The sequence below is a fragment of the Rhinolophus sinicus genome, chromosome 2 (assembly GCF_057876585.1).
Source record: "Rhinolophus sinicus isolate RSI-liver-muscle chromosome 2, RSI-T2T, whole genome shotgun sequence".
Classification (NCBI taxonomy): domain Eukaryota; kingdom Metazoa; phylum Chordata; class Mammalia; order Chiroptera; family Rhinolophidae; genus Rhinolophus; species Rhinolophus sinicus.
Genome location: NC_142502.1, coordinates 152,694,863 through 152,720,913, shown reverse-complemented (window position 1 = coordinate 152,720,913; position 26,051 = coordinate 152,694,863). Strand labels below are relative to the sequence as shown.

The 26,051-nt window shown below is 38.9% G+C and overlaps 1 protein-coding gene and 1 long non-coding RNA gene across 3 annotated transcripts in view; one reads left to right on the top strand and one right to left on the bottom strand.

The window, feature by feature from the left end:
• CIMIP6 (ciliary microtubule inner protein 6) overlaps nucleotides 1-2,649 on the top strand; it is a 32,238-nt gene extending 29,589 nt beyond the window's left edge. The window contains exon 6 of the mRNA XM_088794756.1: nucleotides 407-2,649. Within this exon, the coding sequence (XP_088650882.1) occupies nucleotides 407-805 (399 nt within the window). The 3' untranslated portion in view covers nucleotides 806-2,649. The remainder of the gene's footprint in view (nucleotides 1-406) is intronic.
• Nucleotides 1-26,051, bottom strand: part of LOC109439275 (uncharacterized) — a 159,511-nt gene that overhangs the window by 66,917 nt on the left and 66,543 nt on the right. The gene's annotated exons all lie outside the window — the stretch shown is intronic.

Genomic DNA, 26,051 nt, shown 5'->3' with positions numbered 1-26,051 from the left:
AGCTAATAGACATTTGGGATGCAATCATAAATCCTCAGGTTTATGAACTGTGGTTTCTATTGTATCTATAGGAACCTACAGAGCAAGAAATGAAATTTGATGTGAATAGTCATACAATCCAAAGGATAGAAAAGTTGAGAATGGGAGATAATGAGATGCTGCTTGTCTGACTTTCTGCTTTTCCCTTCCTGTTCATTTTCTAGTGCACCCTGTTTTGTAATTGGTTTAAAAAGGTTCACCAATAATTATTAGGTTGCTGTCTTCAGTTTTGGACTAAAATGACAGCAAATGAAGGGGCAGAGAAACAAGTGCTGCATCACCAGGACTTGATCTAACACATGAATTCAGTTCCCAGTTCTGGCAACTTCTGTTCCCTGGTTAACATCAACTTTGTTTTCCTTTCCAGCGACATGGAGTTTTTGTGCAGACAGAGATAAAACCAGGGAGTAGGCCCATAGTTCCTCAGGGAGCAGAGGTATTACTGAATGCTCCAGGGTCATGCTCATCAGAACAGTCCAAAAAAACAGAGAAAGGAAACTCAGCGGAAAGCCAAATGATCTCACCCAGTCCCTGCCAACAAAATTCCCAAGAGCCGTTAGAAACTAAAACTCACTTATCAGAAACAGACGTCAGAGAGGCAGCCAAGGCATGCCCCAGAAGTCCTGAGAGAAGAAAGAAGACTGCAGCCATCTTTCAAACAACTACAGTAAAAGCTCTGCTCACCAGGCAAGACCCTGTAAATCCACCAACAAAACGTCAGGATAAATTAGCTTCTTCAGCTAAAAACATAATCCTTGGAGTGTAGAGAAATTTCAGGGTCATCATATAGTCCCCCATCTAGGCTTTTTCTCTTATCAATAATCTCAGAACATACAATTTACATAAATTGGAAAATTAAAAAAGAATTAAAATATACCAAAATTTTATGAGTGGTCTCTAATGAGTAATGGATTATGAAACATATTCCTATGTTATATTACTTATAAAAACTTTGTTTTGCACAAAAATGAATGTAATTAACAAATATTATTAAACTTTTAGAGGAGAGGCCCTATAAGACAGTCCTTAGTTATGGTTCTGGAATCAAATAAACCTGGGTTGCAATTTTGGCCCTGCCATGTATGATCTGTGTGACCTTGGGTAAATTACTTAACCTCTCAAGACTTCAGTTCCCTCATCTGTACAACTAAGATAATAGCGACTTATAAGTTTATTCAGCATGAGGTTATGCATATTGATCCATCAGTGATCAATGTAATCACTTCGTCACTGTTGCTATAATTAAAATTGCAATTTAAGGATTATGTTCTTCAGTTAACTTAAAATTTCCTCCTTATTCTGAAACTTTGAATCCCTCTACATAAAACTAAGAGTGTGAAAATCTAAAAATGTTTCTCCCATTATAAGATACACACGTACACACACACACACACACACACACACACACGTACGTACATAGACGCTTAATTCAAAGATATATGGGTACTTAGAATATTGAAATAATAATGTTCTATTTTACTTAGATCATTTCTAGCACTAACTCAACCTTTGCTTTTTGGATGAGTTTGGTGTGGTTAATTCTACCAGCTGTTCTATTTGATATATTCGGTGTGCCAGAAGGCCTATTAGAAGCTATGTCATGTTGCACACAAGTGGAAGTAGGTGGAGTATCCTTCTGAGGCCAAAAGAGTATTTACATGCCCAACAAATTTGCAGGAAAATATACCAGTTGCACACGATTGTCTGTAATACTGATAAAACCACAGGTATATGTCTTTATCCCTTTCTCCTCTACTAAAGACATTTTAACAGGCAGCAAACGAATGAATGCCATTATTACATAGCTGTATATTGGGGACTTCCAGTTCTTACAACATGGAAGATTAAGGCTAATAGTGAACCCCTTACATTACAAATACCTTGAAATGTTGAATAACATGGAATAACAAACATAAACATAGCCAAGCTCACCAAACAGAGAAACCCTCATGCTCCAAAACCGGTAACTTACTTGTGTATTGATATATATCTTGAAGATCTTTCCTTGTCTACACATGTAGACTACCTCATTATTTTAATTGCTGCATAGTCTTCCATAGTATAGGTATACTCTAAAATTGGAGCAATAAGAATGCAAGCTTTGGTACGTTTGTGGGAAGTGGGTAGCGGATTTGGAGAGAGGTCTTAAAGGCTGGGGACTTGAATTTTAATCCACATTGGAACAGCAATGGAACCTTGTGGCATCCAAAGTAGAAAGCTGGAATTGAAACCTGCGTAAAGCTAGAACCCTCTAATAGCGGGCCTGTCGGTACAAGACAGACTAAAGAACTCCACGCATACCACAAGGCAGACAGAAGAAAGTCTGCCTCTGCCTAGAACTATAGTTAGTGAAAAAAAAAATGTTTGTTAGAAAGTAAAAGCTCAAGCTTGTGCCACATTCCTGTCTGGAATATGAATTTATATGTAGGACATCTCATAGGACACAAAATTAACATAAAAATTAATCCTGCTGGTGCTAACACCTTGAGGTACCTGACAAAAGCAAATGCAAAACTCCCCTGGAGAGAGATTTCCACAATCCACAGAAACAGCAGTCCCTAATTAAGATAAGGTCATGAACAAAAATTGCAAATCACACAAAGAAGTCAAACAGAGCAATGCAAAAGAGAATGATTCAAACCACAAAACTGGAGATAACAGAATTCCCTAATTTTTCAAATTGGTAAAAGCCCCAGGGCCCATTCCACTTCTTAATATCCATTGACTCTAAGCTTGTAGTTCTCAGACCTACCTCCACAGCAGTCATCTCTATGCGTACGTGAGCTTTTGTTTCATTTAGTTTTGTTCCGCTATACATTTGTTCTGTGGTAATCTGGTAATAGCTTTCAGCATTAACTAAAAATGTATTTATTCTGATAGTAAGCTTTCCTGTTTTCCAATGCTATTAAAGTGTATTTTATTATCTTTATCTACATATATTTTTATGAGATTTAGTGGGCAAGCAGGACATTTGTGTATCTGTCTGCCAGTTTAAGTCAATAACCAATTTTCTTTAAGTAAATTATTTGCAAAGTTATTATTTTAACCATTAGTAAATAGCAAATTCTTTGCAATAAACCTCACAGCTGACTGAAAAACATCATTGAGAATTGACGCAGTCCTTCTGATTTAGAGAATATATTTAAGTGAGAGATAGACAGTCTGGGGCCAAATAGCCCAGTTAGTGGACTACCATAGGCTAAGTTGGTGGTTCTCAATGTTTTCAAATATGAGAACATCTTTTCTGCATTAAAAAAATATTTATGGTCCCTCAAAAAATGCTAATAGAACTTTCAGTATCCACTGTTTGCAGAAACACATAGCAACAAAATGCAATGATGATTTCAAGGTTTAATTCTCTGTTTTTTAATTGCTAAGGGTGTGTGTCTCCACAGTGACTTTCATAGTCTACTCAAGTTATAAGGGCCTGTTAGTACAGACAGTGCTCTTAAATTTTACAAAAATATTTGAATGTTTCCAAGTAATTTCCTTATTAGGTATTTTAATAGAATAGCCTTTATCAGAATACAGGATTTTTTTTCAGCTTACCAAACAAAGAACATGATCATTCATATAATTAAATTTTTTAACACTACCTTAATGAATGTGCTAATGGTTTTTGACACTTAACATGGCGATTAATAATACAATAAATTTATATGTGTTTTAAGTTTTAAAGCATTTTCAAATTCATTATCTCATTTGACCCTTACCCTATGAAACAGAGCAAATAATAATATTCCAATTTTACAGCTAATAAGAGGCTTAGAGAACTTAAGTGATTTCCCCAAGTTTGCAGTTAGCAAGCAATAAAGCCAGGACCAGAACCTTAGTTTCTCAATGCCATCCATTAATTTCCAAATGTCAACCCACAGGGCAATGCTGGCTCACTACAAATCAAATGAACAAGGCCATGTAAGAAATACCAAAGCAAATAATTTTAACACTTTTATCGAGAGATTGTCACTTCACTGCTTTTTGGGATTTAAAATGCTCATGTTAGATTTATCACTATGATGGACTAAGTTGATGTGGAAAGCACCCATCATTCCTAGCACAGATAAATGTTTGATAAAATATAACAAAAACAGTTGAAATCTACAACAAAGCACTAAAACAAGAAACTGAAATCCTCAGGTGCCAGAAATAAAGAGAACATTAATACGTGAGCTGAAATGGGAGTTAGTTGAGGCCCCAATTGCAGTGGAGTTGGAGCTGGCATATAGCCAGGATCCTAGAAGAGCTTTGCTGCTGTGAAAAGGATTCTAGAATATCTCTTCCCATTAGCCTGAGAATTAGGGGAGAAAGCAGAGGGCTACACCCAGATGACACATGTCCCAAACTGAGCTCTACACAGAAGTGGGAGTCAAATGTGCATTCATGAGTAGTGCCAGTTCCCAAGCCAAGAAAGTGACAGAAAAACTGGTTTGAACCAGGAAAACCTGAAGGACACTGGTACAGACAAATATGAAACTGCCCCATACTTTACAATCCTGGATACATGAGCCACCATGGAAAGAAATACCCATGATGACATGATGAGATGATTGATATATATATATATAAACCACTCTGATTTAGAACAAACTGACTTTTGAGCTAGAAAAAAAATGAAATGAAATCCACACATGGATACATAATAGTAAAACCACAGAACATCAAATGTAAAGAGAAAAACTTTAAAAGCAAATTAGAGAGAAAAGAGATTCTTAGAAAGACAATCATAGTGGCAACAGGCTTCTCATCCACAACAACAGATGCAAGAAGATAATGGAGAAATATCATGAAAATGCTGAAGGCAAAAATGGTCAACATAGACTTCACTGTAATTCAAGAATGAGGACAAAATATGGACCTTTTCCAGACATACACAGGTTAACAATAATAGCAAGTGCTTACATACTACAATTTTACAAGGCACTGTTCTAAGTGGTTTATATATTTTAATTCAGTAATCCCCACAACAACCCACTGAGATACATACAATTAACATTAACATATTAAAGATGATGAAACTAAGAGACAGGGAGTTTAAGTAACTTGTCCAAAGACACACAGCTAGTAAGTGACCAAATTGGGATTCAAGAGGCAGCATTCTGCTCCAGATTTCATGGTTTTAAATACTATGCTACACTATCTCCATGACAAATAGAGGTAGTTACTCACAGATCTTCATTGAAATAACTACTTAAAGATGTCATTTAAAAGACTGATATTGGACCTGGACAGGAATTGTAGGATGTAAGCAGAAAATAAGACAAATCAGTAAATCATATTGATTAACTTAAGTATTAAACGAAAAATGTTCTTTTGTGAAATGATTCTGAATTTAGATTCTAGGAGATATTTCTTTTTTCCCTTTATGTGGCAAAAGAAAATATTTGACAATTCTATGTCAGTTCCCCCAAAACTTTTGGTGATTTTCCTGGTACATGAAGTCACAAAGTCTGGAAACTACTGGTTCAATCTATGATGCAACAGAAGTTTTTATTTTTTTGTTTTTTGATAAAGCAAAATTGCAAGACTAATTACTAATATGTCAAACAAAAAACACATTTATTGATAATAGGATATTTTGTTGGGTATTTGTAGTCATGATGTAAGGACCGACTTGCATGTAACCATTAGTGAGAAACACTGTTCTCCCAGAAACATGACCCCAGCAAAGGGCAAGCTATAAATCAAATGTAAAAAAAAGAGGAAAAAAAACCTTTCCACCACAGAAATTCATTGCTAACGTATGAAGATTTATGGAGAGAATGCTTTTGGTTGATAAATTGTATCAAGATGATCTACAATATTTCAGCCAGGAAGGCAGAGCCCAGTGCTGTCGTTACATGCCCACCAAAGTGGAAGATGGATAATCACACCGAATACCTCTAGAAGAGTAAATTTCTCTGTTATAAAAATTTCTTCAAATGACTCTGTAAACTATCTTTTTTAACTCTGTAGATTGAGAATGCCTAATGTTTTACTCTTAAGTAACTTTATAAGGTCGCATGATTTCCTCATTCTTTACTCAACTTTGCACTAGAAGGAGACATCCCAAAAATGTTCCCTAGGGTTCTTAGCTCTTTGTTTCACAATCCTCAGCAAGTGAGTTGAAGAAATGTTATGACCTAATACAATTTTCATGGCTAGAATCTTAATTGTAGCTCTAACAAAAATTAAGTTTCCAGATTAAGTTTTGTGAAAACAATTCCATTTTTTAGGGTGCTTTTGTATATTTGCTTTTGTGTTTTTGGTTGTTTACAGCATCAGCAGCTCATGTTTTTCACTGTGGTAGGAATTGGGGATGGTGAGAAGGTATTTTTAAGAGTCAACCTATAAAGTCAAAATTCCCTTGAAAATCCCTTACATTGCCCATGATGTCCAGTATACACAATTCTGTGTACAGTAATTCTTACATACACTAAAAAAAGTCACTGAGCCACAAGAACAAAAGGAAAATCCCTATGAGATGTCTGCTTGCCTGCTGGATTTCCTCCGTTCTCGTTTTTGTATTAGATTTCTACAACCCTAATACATGCTTGTATGGTAAAGGATTAACCTTGCTCAGAGAGACGTCTGGCCTTTGCCCTTGGCTCCTGTGAGGTAACTTCTAAGACCTTGGCATATCCTGTCCAATAGGAGTGTCTTTGTTTACTTGGGAGCCTTATGCCATGCCACGCCAAATAGTCTATGCTAAAATGTGATTTATTGTGGGGGGGTCTTGGGCATACAGGATTATTAAGCGTGGCCGCTGGAGGCATAGAGACTGAAAGTCAACTATGTGGGCAGTCAACTCTGACTATATAACCAAGCTCCATAAAGCTCTGGATACCAAAACTCTGGTAAGTATCCTAGTTGGAGAACATGTATTGTCACATACTGTTACTGAGAAATGTTAGCACTGTCTACAACTCCCCTAGGAGAGGACAACTGGAAGCTCAGGTGTGGGGGTCTCCTGGACCCTGCCCTATGTGCCTCTTTCTTCTGTGAATTTTAACATGTATCCTTTGGCTGTGATACACCATAACCGAGTATAAGAGCTTTTGGTGGATTCTGTGAGTCCTTCTAGCAAATTATAGAACCTGTGGGTGTTCTTGGGGACCCTCAAACTCACAGCTGGTGTCAGAAGTGAGGGTGGTCTTAGAGACTCTCAAACTTTGCAATGCTGATTTATTTGTTGTGAGAATTATGCAAGATAATGAAGTCTATAGTGAAACTCCTTGGTAATATGGAATCTCTCACTATATTAGATAGAGTTGAAATATTTGATAGAAGAGGCTAAAAATAAATTGTATTTGTTTAGCTCTAAAAATGTTCCCAAGTATTTTCTATCAAAAAATTCTGAAATTTTGAAGTATTGATTCTTAAATTGTTTAGTGTTGATTCTACTACAGTTAATCTCAGTTATGGATTTATGAAATAGCCAGGAGAAGAACTCTTCATCAATCACTAAAACTCTCACTTCTTTAATCAGTCCTACTGATGGTCCTTTAGGCCTCTGAGTGGTAACCACTGTTTCTGGACTACAGGACAGAGCATATTTGACTTACTGACTTCCTTTAACTCTGCCCACAGTTTCCTAAGTAATCCCTTTATTGAATTCTCCTCATTCACCTTATTTGAGTGGCCAGTATTTCCCGGCTGGACCTGACCAATACAGTAATTGGCACTAAGGTCACATATGATCACAGAATCTTCTCAACACTGAGCTCCAGGTTATAACTATGAATTGATTAAAGTTGACACTTGAAATGCATTTGTCATTTCTAGATTTGAGGAATGATGATATTCCTCTTGGTCTGAGCCTCTACCAAGAAACACGAAAAATATGCCTTATTATTGGACACTTCATTACTTTCTTACTTCTAACACTTGTGGCCTCAGTTAGGGAGATTTTGGCCCAACATATCTGTCTGTTAATATAACCTTGATAGCCACCAAGAGGTTCTATGATTCAATGAACTTGTGTGTCATACCTCTTTGTTTGCCAGTCACCTGCCTCTATAACTTACCCTAAACTCAAATGTTCTCAGAGACCAGGCAGGTAACCTAAATATGTGAAGCCCACGGATATAAATAAGGCAGTGGTATAAACAGCATGCAGTTCTGATTCTGGTGTATTGGAATAAAGACCTCTGAAAAATCCACTCCTCCATAAAAGAAATGAGAACACTGGCAAAACTTGTCAAAATCAACTGTTTCAGAACTCTGGAAATTAACCAAAGGCTTACAACAATTGGAACAGCATTTATTCAAGAAAAATGGCTGAATCTCTGTAAGAACAGCGAGCTTTGTGGTGTGTTAACTTGCCCTATTCTCATTCCATCTCAAAAAGGATAAAAACTTACTGTGCTTCCCTGAAAATAAGACCTAACCGGAAAATAAGCTGTAGCATGATTTTTCAGGATGCTCGTCATATAAAATAAGCCCTATTGTATTTCCCTGGAAATAAGACTGGGTCTTATATTAATTTTTCCTCCAAAAGACACATTAGGGCTTATTATTAGAAAACACAGATAAGTTGGATTTCATCAAAATTGAAAACTTTTGTGCTTCAGAGAACACCACAAAAAAATGAAAAGTTAACCCACTGGAGAAAATATTTGCAAATTATATAAGAGACGTGTATCCAAAACATATAAACAACTCATGAACTCAATTTTTAAAATGCTCAATTTAAAAATGAGCAAAGATGTAGGGTGTTATATGAGTACTGGACTTATTGGGGGATCACTTCATAGAGTGTATTAAATGCCTACAACATCGTGCTGTATATCTGAAACCAACATACAATAATATTGAAGGTCAAGTACAATTCATATATATATATGTGTGTGTGTGTATATATATATACATATATATGTATATATACATATATATATATATATATATATATACACACACATATATATACATATGTAACCATTAGTGAGAAACACTGTTCTCCCAGAAACATGGTCTTCACATATTTAGGTATATATATGTATACATGTGTATATATGTGTATATATATGTATATATATGTATATATGTATATGTATATATATACACATATATACACACACATATATATATATATATAAAAATAGTCACAGGATGTGAAGTACAGCATAGGGAATATAGTCCATGGTATTGTAACAGTTATGTACGATATCAGAGGGGTAGTAGACATGTTGGGGTTATGACTGTGTGAGGGATGTAAATGTCTAATCATTTTGTTGTTTTGTACACATGAAACATAAAAAATGAGCAAAGTATTTGAATAAACATTTCTCAAAAGAAACTATACAAATGGCCAATAAACACATGAAAATATTCTCAACATCATGCAAATCAAAACCAGAGTGAGGTATACACAAGAGCCAAGACATGGAAACAACCGAAATGCCCATGGGTAGATGACTAGATTAAGAAACTGTGGTACATTTATACAATGGAGTATTATGCAGCCATAAAGAAGAAAGAAATCTTACCACCTGCAACAACATGGATGGACCTAGAGAACATTATGTTAAGTGAAATAAGTCAGACAGAGAAGACAAATACAATATGATCTCACTTATATGTGGAATCTAAAGAAAAGTATAAATGAATGAACTAATCAGAAACAGTTTCAGAGACATAAAGGTAAAACTGAGGGTTGCTAGATGGGAGGGCAGGTGGGGACACGGGGGATGTTGAGGGGATTAGAAAGCACAGTCAGTAACCACAAGATTGCCACGGGGTTACAAAAGTCAATTTGGGGAATGTAATCTGTAAAGATTTTGTAGGATATCTGATGGACACTTCTCTCATTAGGGAGACCACCTCAGGGAAGATGTAGCTGCCTGATCATGGCACTGTAAACCTGAAGCTGAAGCTGAACAATAATGAATGTCAACTACAAGTTTATATATTATGTATATAGTTATAAGAAGTGGAGTACAGCATTAGGAATAGAGACAGTGGGAATGTAATGGCTGTGTGCGATGTCAGAGGGATAGTGGATGGGGGAGGGGGATTGACACAGTGTGAGGGATGTAAATGATAAATGTCTAACTATTACATTGTTTTGTGCACCTGAAACTAATAAAAAAATAAAAAAATTAAAAATAAATAAATAAATACAGTGATCTAGAAACAAAACCAAACCATACACAAAAAAAACAAAACAAAACCAGAGTGAGGTACCACTTTATACCTCCTAGGATGGCAAAAGCAAAAAGAAGACAAGAAGTGTTGTCAAGGAAGTAGAGAAACTAGAATGCTCATTTATTGCTAGTAGGATTATAAAATGGTGCAGCCACTTTAAAACAGTTTGGCAGTTCTTTGTTCAAAAAGTTAAGCAGAGTTACCATATGACCCAGCAATCCCACTCAAAGATATATATAACCAAGAAATGGAAAAGATATGTTCAAACAAAAACTTGTACACAAATGTTTATAGCAGCAATATTAATAAGAGATAGAAAGTAGAAACAACTCAAATGTCCACCAATTTATGAATGAAAACAAAATGCAGCATAGCCACACAATGGAGTATTATTCAGCCATAAAAAGGAATGAAGCCCTGACACATGCTACAACATGCACAAACACTGAACACATTATGCTAAATGAAAGAAGCCAGGCACAAAAGGCCAGAAGTTGTATGATTCCATTAATAGGAAATGTGCAAAATAGGCAAATCCAGAGACAGAAAGCAGGTTAGTGGTGGCCAGGGCCTAGAGACAGGAGATGGAAAATGGGAAGCGACTGACTGCAAATGGGTACACAGTTTCTTTCTGAGGTGATGAAAATGTTCTATAATTATGGGAATCAGTGCATAACCTTGTAGTAAAAATCACCAAATTTTATATGTTAAAATGGTGAATTTTTACTGTATGTGAATTTTATCTCAATAAAGTTGTTATTAAGGAAAAGACAATAGGCAGTGCTTGAACCTATAACAAACTGTGGAATCCAGGCCCCTTGTGAAGACATGGTAGTTCAGAAACATTTTACATACGGGGCTCACCAAGTAAAATACCACTGCTGCCAGACCCGGACCTTAGGCACCAAGTATGCTCTGAGGAGGTCTTTGTCCCTTCACACCTGCCTCCCAACACACACTGGCCTCCTCACTGGGAAGGGGACACGAGGGAGGGGCTTTCCCACTGACGTGGATTATCACCTCTTGGCTAGCAGCCCCTTTGTCTCCCACTTGTAGGACCTGGTCAGGAAAGCTCCAGGAGTGGGCCTGGATGTTTCTCTAGCCATGTTACACCCTTCTGTGGTGCACTCTTGTCGTACCTGGGAACACTGGTTCCAACTCTACTCCAGCAGGGCGGCTCAATCAAGTCTAGCCCAACTGTCCTTCCAACCTTCTTGGAAATCTTGAGTCCTCTGAAAACCAAGCTTCCTCAGGAGCTGTCCAATGACGCCAATGTTCCTTATTTACCTGCGTGCTGCATACTTAATGCACGTGAAGCACACCCAGCCACAGGAAACTTCAACCATCACACCAGGTCACAGAATAATATCCCTCTCATAGTAAGCACTTAAATAAATACTCAGCTTACCAAAAAATAAAACAAAATAGACAAAACTTTCAAGAATTCATGTGTGTGTGGGGCAGGGGGTGGGGGGATGGGAAGGGTGAACGTTTGTACGAGGTCCGACAATTATGTTCACGAACTTGTTGCAACCATGTTACTAACCTGTTTTGATATCAGAGGGATTATTCGTCATGAATTTGCATCAACTGGACAGTTAACCAGGTTCTCTATTTGGAAGTGCTGAAAAGGCCGCATGAAAAAATTAGATGACCTGAACTTTTTGCCAACAATTCATGGCTCTTGAATCATGACAATGCACCAGCTCACATGGCATGGTCTGTGAGGGAGTTTTTAGCCAGTAAACAAATAACTGTATTGGAACACCCTCTCTACTCACCTGATCTGACACCCAATGACTTCTTTCTTTACCCGAAGATAAAGGAAATAGTGAAAGTAAGACCTTTTGACGACATTCAGGACATAAGGGATAATACAATGACAGCTCTCATGGCCATTACAGAAAAAGTTTCAAAATTGCTTTGAAGGTTGGACTAGGTGCTGGCATCGGTGAATAGCTTCCCAAGGAGAGTACTTTGAAGATGACCGTAATGATATTCAGCAATGAGGTATGCAGCACTTTTTTTAGGATGAGTTCGTGAACTTCTTTGTCTGACCTCATGTACGTGTCTGTCTGTCTGTCTGAAATGAAATGATCCTAGGCTTACAGACATTTTGACTCATATCATCTAACAGTAATCCACTCTCAGGAGACTAAAAAAAATGCTGAACATCTCTGGGAAGGCAGCTTGGACCAAACACTAAACCAAATGCTGAAAAATCTGGTTTCTAACCCCAATGCAGGTCTTGGAGCTGGTCATCTCATCTATCTAAATATCAGTTTCCTAATCCATGAAGCAAGAACAATTATATTCAGCTCTGCCTAAGTCACAGGTGATCTTAAGGATCAAATTGGAAAAGAAAATTGATTTGAAAGTGCTTTAAAACTAATAAAGCAACAGACAGATGTGGGGTTTCATGATCTCATCTTTGAAGTTGTGACCCTATGAAAATTTTAGTAGGCAAATACAAATTTTTTTTTAAAATACTTAGGATAATTCCTTGGTTACAGTGAAGAGAGGAAAAAGAATATTCCCAAATGCATTTATTTTTATATTATGTATATATTTATATTGTAAATACAGCATGTTTTATACTGTATGTATATTTGTATTTTATATATCATATATTACATATATTACAATATATTTATACACATATGTATATATAAAATGTCCTTCTTCCCAGGCCACAGAGTAGTTGGTAAATCAGTGTTACACTGACATTTCTCATCACACCAATCACAGCAAAGCTGTTAGGGTTGTGAAAAGAATTCAGCAAGAACAATGAAGGGCGTCGCACTGCTCAGTGGCCAAGTGGGATGTCTCTTTCTTCATCTTGCTTCTAACATTATTGCCAGTAAATTTACACTGTATAAAAACAACACTTCTATCCTACTTTAGTCCTATATTTCAATGCTGCCAGCTATCCAAAAAAAAGTCAAAATTACATTTTCAGGGGAGGAAGAGGGAAAGGAGGTAAAATCCCCTACCACCTCTACAAGAATGTTGGACAAATCGTGAGATGTTAATTAAAAAAGTACTTTGCATATTCCTTTAAAAGTGCATTACAAATATTCGTTGTTGTTTTAGTGCTTAAAACAAAACAAAAACACATGTGAAAAAGAGTAGCAGGTTTGTTCATTCGGACCTCCTGCTGCATAGCTGATGTGATGTTCTTCGGTTTTGTCACGCAGGATTACACCCCTCAGAATCTGAATTGGGCAGGAACCTAAATCTGGGAGTAGTTCTGCCTGGCAACTCTTCGTAAGCTGAGGGTCAGGTCAAACGGTGGGAAAAGGTGAAGTAGCCCTTTAGAAGAAAGGTCTTTAGTAGGTCTTTAAAGTTCTTTTTCGGAGGGCCCTTCCCTTGTGATGTAGGTGGAGAGGAAGCCCAGGTGGGAGGGGTGGCTGGGCACCACCAAGGCCAGACAGGGTTCCTGACATTCTTGGGACATCCGGAGAGTCTTGAGAGGGGAGACACAGTCCCTGGAGGGGACAGTCCACCGTGGGCTCTGGCCATATCCAGGGCCACCCGCCAAATGAACTGTTTTTATTGTTACCAAATGTCACTCCACCCAAGGCAGGATTTTCCAAGATTCCTTAGATGAATGGGAACTTCTGGTTGCTCCTTGTTTTCTGAAGTGTGTTATGACAGGCATTTGATCTGTTCCTCCTTCGTAATTCAGGAAAAATTCCTCAGAGCCTGGAGGATGACCTTTAACAGAAAGCAGCGGACATTGTTATTCCTTTCCAGGCAGTTTCAGGGTCTCTGAAGGGTTGACAGATTCATTTTCTCACAGACGTGTCAATGTTTTAGGCTGTTCAAGTCAGAAGAGAAAACCCATCACTGTTCTGAGTATTTCTGGCTTGATTTTGAGCCCCTAAAAGAGGAAGATGGAGTGGGTTGAGATGGGGGAAAGTACTGAGCTTGGCCAGAGCTCCCAGGCAGTGAGAGGCCCGGCCCTGCAGGTACCACCACTGAGGGCTGACAAATATTCACCAGGGTGCTGGCTTGTGTTGGATTTTCGGGGTGAATGGCAGGCCTGTCATTATTCAGCCCTCCCCCCACAGCCAGCTGGGCCTCTCCCTCCAGCAGGGAAAGAGGGCAGGAACATGTAGGCTTAGCATCTGTTGTGGTGCTGGACCTCAAGGGAGTGCACGGGCACATTGATGTGTCCCGTCCTGGGCTCTGATTGGGTGTGGGGAAAGGGCCACACCCACACTACCCCCATTCCTGAGCAAATGCAACAGTCTGGAGATTTCAAGCAAGGAGGCCTGGTGCCTGCAGCAGTCACACCTGCTGTCACAGTTGTCTGCTTCTTGCTTCTAGTAAATTTCAGACATGCCGGTGGTGGGCGAGGGCCAAGGCAGAGTCTCCCAGGAGGACAGCATCAGTGCCAGAAACACAGTGGCGCTTCCAGGAAGCCAGTCCCACAGTGTGGGTGGGCACAGGAGGGGCCCCGAGCAGACTCTTGCCTGGGGAACAGCTGCACTGCTGTGGGAAGAGCCCAGTCTAGGGAAGCAGGAAAGCAGGTCTCTGAGTTCCAGCTTTGTCATTTTCCAGCTGTGTGACCCTGAGGATGTTGCCCAACCTCTCAGGGTCATGTTCCTTCATCTGTTAAATGATGGTAATATGAGCAGCTACATCAGATGGCGTTCGTGAGGAATAAATGCGATAATACATGTGGAATGTTCTGTAAACAATGATAGCTAGTAACATGTATTGAGGGTGCTGTGTGCCTGGTACTGTTCCATGAACTTCACATGTCTTAACTAGAATCCTCACCAACGCTTTGAAGTAGGTTATTATTGTTACACTTATTAAATGGGATAACAGATAAGGAAAATGGGGCACAGAGATATTAAGTAATTTGCCTATGGTCAAACTGGCAATACCCAGGGGAGCTGGTATTCAAACCCAAGTTGTCTGATTCCAAGTCTGTCTTCTTATCCTTGCAATAATAATAAAATGTGCATATTCATCTTTGAGGCCTCCTTGACCTAATAGTTAATCAGTTGCTGAGATCTGTAGAGTCCCTTAGTGTCTCAAATCTGTCCTCTTGTTTTTATTCCCTCAAACTCATTGTGGTGGTTTTGAAACATGGCCCAAAGCTTTTTGACAGTCTTCCTATCAAGAGGAGAGTCGTGTCCCCTGCCCCTTGAACCTAGGGGAGCTGTGGCTGCTTATACCTATAGACCAAGACGTAAGTGATGACATCAGACTTCCAAGTCGAGGTCCTAACATTCAGTAGACCACTAAGCTACCATGTGAGAAGTTTGACTTCTCTGAGGCTGCCAGGCAGGGAAGGCCACATATAGGCATTTCAACCCACAGTCCTGGCTAAGCCCCGCCTACCAGTCTCCTCCACCAAGGTGCCAGATACATGAGTGAAAAAAAAGGGGCTCCTGCAGCTCCAGCTCTTCCAGTCCTCTCCAGTCTTTCCAAGGGAGGCTGCAGACTGGGGAGCAGAGATGAGCCCCTCCCAAGCATAATCCATCGGTTATGGTTGTTTACCACTAAATATGGAGCCGTTTATTGTACTGCAATAGGTAACTGGAACATTCATTATGTCCCAAACCGGACTTATCCCTGCCTCCTATGTTCCCCCTCCTATATTTCTGCCTTTCAGTTAATGATATCATAGGTCACCCAATGGGCCAGAACCTTCTCAGTTCCATCTCCAATTAGTCACCAACTTTTTATTTCTTCCATCTGTTTCCTGTTTCCTATTTCCACTGCCTCTGCCTTACTAGTGCAGGCACTTACCACTCCTCTCAGGCAATGGTCTCCTAACTGACTTGTGTGCCATTAGCTTCTCACACCCAGTCCATTCTCTGCACTACTGCTGGTCTTTGCAGATTCACCTAAATCTAACGGTCTCAGCCTTGCTGAAAACTCTCTAAAGGCTCTCCTTTGCCACCAGAAGGACTCATAAGACCTTGACAATCAGGTAGCCTCTCTGCAGCCAGCCATGCCTCTAGCCCAATGTGCTGCATTCACACCTGGAGCTACTCACTCATTTCAGAACGTGCCAGTCATGTTCATGTTTCTGTGCCTTCACCCATGCTGTTCCCTCTGCCTGGGCTACCCATGCCTTCACACTCCGCGCCTCCACCCCCACCCTTCACACTCCGCCCCTCCACCCCCACCCCACATCTGTAACATTTCTTAATTCCACTCAGGCCTAGCTCAGATATCATCCTCTCTGAAGCTCCCCTTCCACCAACCCCAAGCAGAACAAACTGTTCCTTCCTGTACATTCCATTGTTTCATAGTTTGTGTGTCACTTTTGTAGCACTCACTTGGTGTTTGTCTCTACACTCTGCATCTCCAGGGCCTAGTGTGTAGCCTGCCTGGCATACACTGTATACTCTATCAATGTTTCTCAGATTCCCACTGCTGTTGCCCTAATTCACAGAGTAGTTTTCACCCTGATACCATTTGTCTTCTTGAAATAGTCCCCAATAAGTCACCTCTCCATCAAAAATGTAGGTGGCTCTCCACTGAATAAAGACAGAACCCCACAGCATGGCATCTGTGACTTACACCTACGTCTTTGGGTTGACAGAGACTTGGAGTAGTGGTCAAACAGTTGAAGTTGCCCAGTCAGTGGGAAGGCTAGCGTGTTGCTCACCTCCGTGCTGCTTCTGACCCTCTCCTCTTGTTTGTACCCAGATATTCTCCAGCATGGCTCTGTTCTCAGTTTTTGAATATATACTCATATTTGTCTTCAAATTCGTTTCTTTTTCTTGGACCAAGTCGATTCTTCCATTCCTGTATTCTGTCATCAAGTCTCTACATCCAGTCTCGGGAACGCCTATGAGGTTGTATTTATTTCTGGGTCTCAGATAGTAGAAAGTTTACTTCTTTATTGCCCATTACCTAGGTAATGGCATACAGACATCTGCGGTCGCAGGTATTGTTTCTTGCCTCCTTTCCAATTATCTTAGCCTGTAATTTACTATGCAACATGCCTCCTGCCATGCTCCTGTCTCTCTTATACTCAACACTCTCCATAGTAACTGGTTTCACAGTTTTATCTGAGCATTTTTTGCTGTACACTATCATTCTTATGGATGGAATCCAAAAATGCTGAAACTGGAAGTCTTTTTTCTTTTTTCTCATTCTATTATATTTCAAGTACTCATTATACCCATGTACTGGAGTCCTATTTAAAACAGGTATTTTGAGTAGTTACGTTTGAGTTCTCTGGATGAAGAATGTTATGTAATAATTAGTCGAACAGTCACAGTTCCTTTGGTCATTGATGGCATTTAAAGTAAGAAGAAAAACTATCTCAGGGCAAAAGCTACACAGGATTTTAATATTTTTAAGACCAAACATTGTAAAGACAAAATAATGCTTAGAGAACCAATGAATATACCTTAAGTTTCTCAGAGAATAACTAATTCCTTCCCAAAAAGCCTAGCATAGTTTATTTCCATTTAAAGAACTTAAACATCAACCAGATTATACTTTGGTCCCTTTAGAGAAATGTTATACACATTATCCAAAACATATGTAGAAAGAGAAAGCTGGGATAAGCCTGAGCTGGAAAGTAGTGGTCACTTTTCAAACACAGAGCAGTTGAAAGATTTCTAATTTTCTTTCTTTTCTTTTTGCATGGCAAATAAAGACAGATTAAGCCAGTGCGAAATTTTGGCTCCAGAGCAAATGAAATATACATGTCAAAACACCCTTTCAGTTTCCTGTTTGGCTCCCTGACTCCACTCCCGTGCATGTTTGCAGCACACACAAGGCACAAGGCAGCTTTCTACTCTGCATTTTCTTCCCTGATCTGTAAAAAGCCTTTATTAATCTTGCTGGGAAAATATTTTTGGTTTTGCTTCCATACATAATGGAATATCTAGTGCAATATTAAGTAAATGCTGCCTATCTCTTTATGATAGTAATCAATCAAACTTTCAAGGCTTTTTTTTTCCCCTTAAGGCTTGCCAATTACCTTATCAACATTTAAAAGTATCCAGACAAGACCCGAAACGCAGAGGCCATGAAGGAATAGATCAGATTTATTCATAAGAAAATATAAAATATTAATATAGCCAAAAATAGAACTTTAACAAAGTTGAAAGGTAAATGGAAGAGTGAGAGAAAATATTTGTAGCATATAATAAAAGTTATATCCCTAATACATAAAGATAGAAAAAGCTCTATATAAAGACCTCATACAAATCAGTTAAATAAACTCAAATTAATGGGAAAATGGGCAAAGGGCATGAACAGGCAATTCAAAGAAAAAATACAAAGAAGTAAACAATGTCAAATAATTGCAAAATAAGAACAAGATACAATTTTACACCTGAGATGGGCCAAAGTTTAAGACCGTTCATATAAAATGTTGGTGAGGAGGAGGGGAGAAATAGGTACTTTACTATAATGTTGTGGGAGCATAAATAGGTACAACTCTTTTAAAGGCAATTTGACCAAAGTTATCAAAATTGTAAATGCACATGCATTTTTACCCTATAATTTTATTCCTTGATAACTGTCCTATCAGAAATAACTATATATGAGAGCGTATTATATATGGATGCTTATCTACTATATTATTTTAATTGCAAATAATTGCAGAAAAGTTCAGTGTTCTTCAGTAGGGAGCTCTTTAAATACATTATGGTACATCTGCACAACGGAATTCTCTATTATACATTCAAAGTATACTGGGCTAGATCTTCTCCAAGACATATTGTGAACAGAGCAAGTCACAAAATTATTTGTATAGATAGCACGATCCAATTTTATACCTAAATATTTTCAAATCATGTGGCTGTGTGTGTGGGCACGCGTGTGTGAGTGCGTGTTTTCTGGAAGGATGCACACCACAGTGTGATTAATTGCAGAAAGCAGGTATAAAGAGGCAACTCCCTTTTTTGCTTTATACTCTTGAATACTGGATAAATTTTTTTTACAGTGACATGAATTGCATTCTAAATTTTTAACAAAATCTATTGAAGAAGAGAAATAATATCGAAAGAAATTTTAACTATATTACTGTTAGGAGCGTCAACCCACCAAGCTTTAAGGATCCCTAAAAGATCATATTTACCTTCAAATCTCAAGTTCACTTTATAGCCCCTTCTCGTGACATTGGAATAGAAATATATGATTTTGAGTTTGGTTCCTGACCCTTCTCCCAATTATTCTGTCTTACTCATTTTCAGAAGCCATATTCCCGTGGAGGCAAATCTGACCTTTGGTGACAGTCATGCAGAATAAATCAGTGTACACTTACTGGGGTGATGGGCTGGCAGTGCCCAAATCAGGAGTGAGTCACACAGAGTGAGAGTTAAGGAAAGCCAGCCAAACACCATGCATCATGACTTGCTGTGAATGTGTGTTCACACACCTCACCAGCCAGGTGGCCATTGTGGTGGGGGATGGGGGGGGGGCGCATTAGCACTGAGGCCCAGGAAGCACAAGTATTATGGAAGAAAACATTAGCCACTCCAGGGCTTCTGTCAGCTGGGCACTACAAGCACAAAACATTAGGCTTGGTCTTCCTTCAGGGAAAAGACATGCCTTACAGGATCACTCTCAAGTTCACACAAGCCTGTGTGCCACAGTTTTGAGAATGAACAGTGCCTTTCTGATGTAAACAGCCTTGCCTACTCACCTCAGCCATGTCCCAGCAGACATTCTGTTTTCCTAACTTTTACTCTCCTGGCCAAGTCTCTGTTGAGTGGATAGCACTCTTGGATTGACAGAAGATATCCACTGGTCCTTGTGAACTATGAATTTCCTTATATAGGGAATTCAGGACTACACCTGTATGGATACTGCCCAGTGGTATGTTGATACATGTTTGAAAACCAGCTCTCCTGGATATTTTTTAGTTGAAACGCTCCCACTATGTGAGCAACCCCCTGGACCTCAGTTAGAGGCCTCATTTATTCAGGACCAGACGGTCATGTCCAAAGTGGGAAAGAACCTGGGGAACTGTCCTCAAAATTCCAGACCTCTCTCTGCTCTAAGTTTTCTGAATGCCTGTATCCTTGTAATAATTTAGTAAAGGTGATACTGGGTAAGATCTCTGCCTCACGTAAGTCCGTTTTGATAATTCAACACTTGTGTTAGCCCAATAATCAGTTAGTGCTGTAATCAGTTACTACTGTTACCTAAATCAATGATTCTCAACACTACTGTGTATAAACATTAGTTGGGGAGCTTATAAAATACAGATTCCTGAACACCTCTCACAGATATTTTGATTCAGTAGATCTGAAGATGGGATCGGTACCTATTAACTTAGAAATGTGTATGTGACAAAATGATTTGAAAATATCTCTAAATCAACCTTATGTTGGCATAGTTCTACAACTTTCTATTGTATTAAAAATAGCTTTTATGAGAGGAAACCAACCGAATGGGAGATGATATTTACAAACAATGCCTCCAACAAGAGGCTAACATCCAAAATATATCAAGAACTCATACGACTCAACAACAAAAAGACAAACAATCCAATTAAAAAAATGGGCAGAAGACCTGAACAGACACTTCTTCCAAGAAGATATACAAACGGCCAAAAGATATATAAAAAAATGATTGACTTCACTAGCTATTAGGGAAATGCAAATCAAAACCACAATGAGATATCACTTCACACCTGTTAGAATGGCTATCATCAACAAAGAAGTGTTGGAGAGGCTGTGGAGAAAAAGGAACCCTCATTCACTGTAGTGGCTGTAAATTGGTGCAGCCACTATGGAAAACAGTATGGAGTTCCTCAAAAAATTAAGAATAAAATTACCATACGACCCAGCAATCCTTCTCCTGGGTATCTACTCCAAAAATCTGAAAACATTTATCTGTAAATATGTATGTACTCTGATTATACATTGCAGCTTTATTTATAGTGGCCAAGACATGAAAACAACCAAAGTGTCCTTCAGTAGATGACTGGATAAAGAAGATGTGGTATATATACACTGGAATACTATTCTGCCATAAGAAAAGATGAAATACTGCCATTTACGACAACATAGATGGATCTTGAGATTATCATGCTAAGCAAAATAAATCAGACAAAAAAATCGAGAACCATATGACTTCACTCATATGTGGGATATAAAACTGAAAGCAACAAAGGAACGAGACAAAGAAACAAAAACTCATAGACACAAACAACAGTTTAGTGGTTACCAGAGGGTAAACGGGGAGGGGGGTGGGAGAAGAATGGAAAGGGGGGTCAAACATATGGTGATGGAACTGGGTGGTGAGCACACAATGTAATACATAGATGATGTATTTTAGAATTGTACACTTGAAACCTATATAATTTTACTAACCATTGTCACCCTAATAAATTTAATTTTTTAAATAAGGAATGAAATACTGATACATACTGCAATACAGAAGTTGAAAACATTATGCTAAATGAAATAAACCAGATACCAAAGGCCACATATATTAGTCCATTTATATGAGATGTTCAGAATAGGTAAATCTATAGAGACAGAAAGCAGATTAGTGGTTGATAGGGAGGGACTGGAGAAGGGAGAAATGGGGAATGACTGCTAATGGGTATGGGGTTTCTTTTGCGGTGACGAAAATGTTCTGAAATTAGATAGTAGTGATGGTTGTACAACTTTCTGAATGTACTGGAAGTCATAGAATTATAAACTTTAAAATAGTTAAAATGGTGAATTTATCGCCATTAAAAAAACATCTTTTCAAAACCGAAAAAAAAAAAAAAAAAGTCTTTCATGATTTGAAAAAACAGCTCTCCTGGAGAAACTATGCCCTGGCTTGTAATATTTACCAATTTCTATAGTGTAGCTACAACTCCTCTGGCTAATTTCAAGATACAAAATAAAAGGTCACTGAATGTCTGTTGGGAAGAGGTACACGCAATAGCATACCATTACACAGTATTTCTACTTTAAGAGCAGAGGTAATAGAAAAGTGTAGTAAAATAATTAGAAAATGATGAGTTGTATATTTGACATTTCTTTTTAATATCATTTATTTAATCATAAGTTTATGTAATTTAATTTCTAATAATGGCTGGGTTTAACAACTGGCTCACAAAATTCCTGAAAATTGAACAACTGGCTCCTGCAAGCCAACACAAGCCGACTCCAGCACTCCCCTGAGATGACCACACTGCAAGATGTTACAGATATTCTTTTTCCTTTCCATCAGTCATACTTCCATTTCCAGTGGAAACCCAGATCTCCTCATGTTTTGGAAAATACATATGTCTGTTTGCATGTAGACAGGGGGTGTCTGTACATTGATGTGTGTATGTCTGTATTCACGCCTCGTTGGGCTTGGTGTGGGTGCTGGACAGTGTAGTAGATAAGGAAAGGCTCTGTGTCAGCATGCAATCTAATTAATCTTTGGCTCTTAATTATTAATTTAATAATATGTTTTATATTATACATTATATACTATATTACCTAGGGGGTTATTGTAAAAAGAAAGAGATAAAACAGGCAGAGAATATACTTAAACACACAGCAGGTGTGAGGTTTAAAGATTACATACGTAAAAACACTCGGCACATAACAGGAGCTTAATACATGTTAGCGCCTTTTCTCTTTGACAAGCATCTCCACAGAACCCTAGGTAATTCACTGGAGCTATTTAAAGAGACCTGCAGATCTGGGCAGCATCAGAACTCAGCAGGCTGAACCTGTCTCTCCTTTCCTTTTTACCTGATTTAGAAATCAGTCTGGGAGAAACACTGACTTTATCATTCTGGTGCCTGGCAACGGTCTGTAGTTTAATCCTGCCAACTAGAGTTGCCATTGTGGGGTAGAAGTTTCTAGAGATAGACCTGCCCTGGTTTTGTGGCGATAATACCCCTCTGAGTCACCAAGGTTGGATAGCCAGCACTGCTCCTTCTTGGGAAAAATCTCAGCCTCACACAGTTTTGAGACCACACAAGCTTATCCGGGGTGCTACACCTGCACCTAAGCAAACCTAGAAGGCATTTTTAAAGTTTGAAACAGGAAAACTATGTATTGCAGCAATTTGCATTCTTCCTTAATTACTTAATCAAATCACATGCTTTATGCATGTGACTGGCTTTTGTTTTTAGAACATTAGAACTCCGTTTTAAAATGTATTTGGGAAAATACACAGGTGAAATTAACAAAAAATTGTCTAGAGAAGAAATACAGGAAATACAGGAATGCCTCACTTTCCCAGGAAATGGAGCATATTATAATTAAAAATAAAGTGCAAGGTACTGGTTTGAACAACAACAAAACTTAGTAACACATCTAAAAACAGACTAAAGGATATAACAGTTCACAAAACAAATAAAAAGGAAGTATTCATTGATGGAGTTGGAATGCCCTCTCTTCGCTCTGTGTGTTCAAATCAAACCCCCTTTTCAAGTCCCAGCCCAGTGTCCCAAAGGCTGCAGGAAACCTTTACGGACCCACATCTCCTGAATTCCTTCAACTACAGAACTTACCTCTACTGCTCAATTTGTCCTTTCCTCTCATTCTGTACTGTTGTCCTTTGTACAGATTCAAATAGTCATGTTTAACATGTTTTTGAGGGCAGAGAACATTACTGTATTTTTATGTAACTTCACCTAACAGAAAATTCAATTCATGAATGAATAAATGAATCTAAGAAGCAACAAGTGAATGAACAACTATGGATTTGGGCAAAGCAGAACTGTGGCCTGCAGTTTCCTCATCTAGCCTTACACAAGATTACATTGATTCAACTTAACTACTAGACTTTTGCTATAAATGTGGTTTATTGGCCTCGGACCATGGGGACTGACATCTCTGGAAGTGATCTGGCTGCTCCTTACTACCCCTCCTCATTCACTTGGAAAATCAAATAGCCAGGAAAGGACCCCTGGTATTCATTTGAAATCTTATCCTTTGATTTCTATTTTTTTCTTTAGTTCCTAATCCCTCTAGGATAGTGTTTTCCAATGTGTGGCTGTATGATCGCCTCATCGGATCACAGGTGGTCCTCATTAAATATGCAGATTCCTGGGCTGAATTTGCAGGCTATTGGAGCAGATTCTTGGGGATGAGGCAGGGCTGCATCTCCCAGGTGACTCTTTTGTGCTCTAAAGTTTGAGAATCTCTTACTTAGAAGAGAGAAAAGGGAAATAAATGTGTTGTGTGACTCCTGTATGCCAGGTACTTCTGTTTAAGATGCCTCCTTTGATTCTCACAACACGACTAAAGATAGATTTTATTATTTTCTTTAAGTGATGAGTCTCAACAATAATATATTGATGAGACAAATTGCCAAAAGGCCCTGTGCTGAATTAGTACTAAGTCGGGCTTCCAAAGCAAGTCAATTTGACCCTATGTCCTCAGTTCTTTCTATGACAACACAGTTTACCCCACAGCACCTTCCATTTGCATGTATTCAAGATCCCAGGTTCCAGCTGATACTTTCTACAATTGACCCAAAAGGACCTCTGAGATGGTACTCCACAGCTCATTTGCCTCAAGAGCTGAAATCTCAAAAAGCAACTCAGTTTAGTCCCAACCATCAGCACTGTTTATATATTTTGGCCATGGCTTAGAGACATACAATTCAACTCAATTCAATTCAGCAGGTCATTGCTAGGCCCTAAGCCAAGAACTGGAATCCAAAAGAAACACTGACAACTGCTTCCACTAGGCCATGTGGCAACGGAAGGAGAGAACTCTTGGCAAGCTTTGAGCACGGCAGGGGGATCAGAGCAATCACGCCAAGCCTGCCCTAACATTGAAAAGGGTGTTGTACCTCCCTCTAAGATGGTCCCCAAACATGGAATCCCCTTTCCTTGAGTGTGGTCTGGATTTAATGACTTACTTCCAATGAAAACAACACCGCAGAAGTGATGGTATGTCACTTCTGAGATTGGGTTATAAAAAGACTGCTGCTTCCATTGGGCATATTAAAACAACAAGACTTGGTGAGGCAGAAGGAGGAACAAAAATGATGTCCAGATTTTTAGATTGAATACCTGGATGGATGTGGTGTCATTTACTACGACGCTGAAGATTAGATTAAAAACAGTTTAAGAAGGAAAGTGTTCTTAATCATGATTTTGGATTTGGATGTGAAGTTTGAGATAATGTCTGCTAAGCAGTTCGGATTTAGGCTTGGAGCTCAGAAAAGAAGTTTGGGCTTGAGTATAAATTGGGGAGTTTTCAGAAGAAAAACAAAGCTGGGAATTTCTCATCCACCTGTGGGATACTAATAGGGGGATCATGTGCTTATACACTCTCTCCCAACTGCAATACCACATGAACTGGGTATGGGTCCTGCACACCTGCGAGTGCACGGGTGTGCATGTGTACACCTGTGCGTGCACACACACACAATTACACTGGTGCCGTACAGGTATAATCACCCATATAGACACATGCTGCCATGGGAACATGGGCACAGAAAACGTAGCTGGTTCCCCCCTTTCCTTTTATAGATATTGTCAAAACAGTGTTTCTTTGGTGATATCTTTTTTAGTCTCCTTGTTTCCCTGACTACAGGTTGAGAATTATGAAAAGCCTCTGGGTGCTTTTTAGTAGATCTTTCTCCACTGAGCTTGGTGGCTGAAAGACTATATTCCTAGTCCTGATTCAAAGTCTACTGTACTAATTATATCATTCATCTGTTTGTAACTGAATCTCAGAATATGTTTGCATAAAACATCTACCCTGCCCTAGAATTTAGGATCCTACCCTCTTTATTAGGTCAAGCTCAAACTCCTCTCCTGCTTTCCAGGGCTGATGTTGCCCCACCCCTCTCTGCCCAAATCTTCCTCTGCCACCTCTGTTCCAAACCTACGTGTTATTTCTGACCTCTACGCCTTTGTTCATGCTGGTTTTAATGTGAGGTTCTAATCCAGTTCCTAACTAACTCCCTATATAATTCTGAGCAAGGTGTTAAAA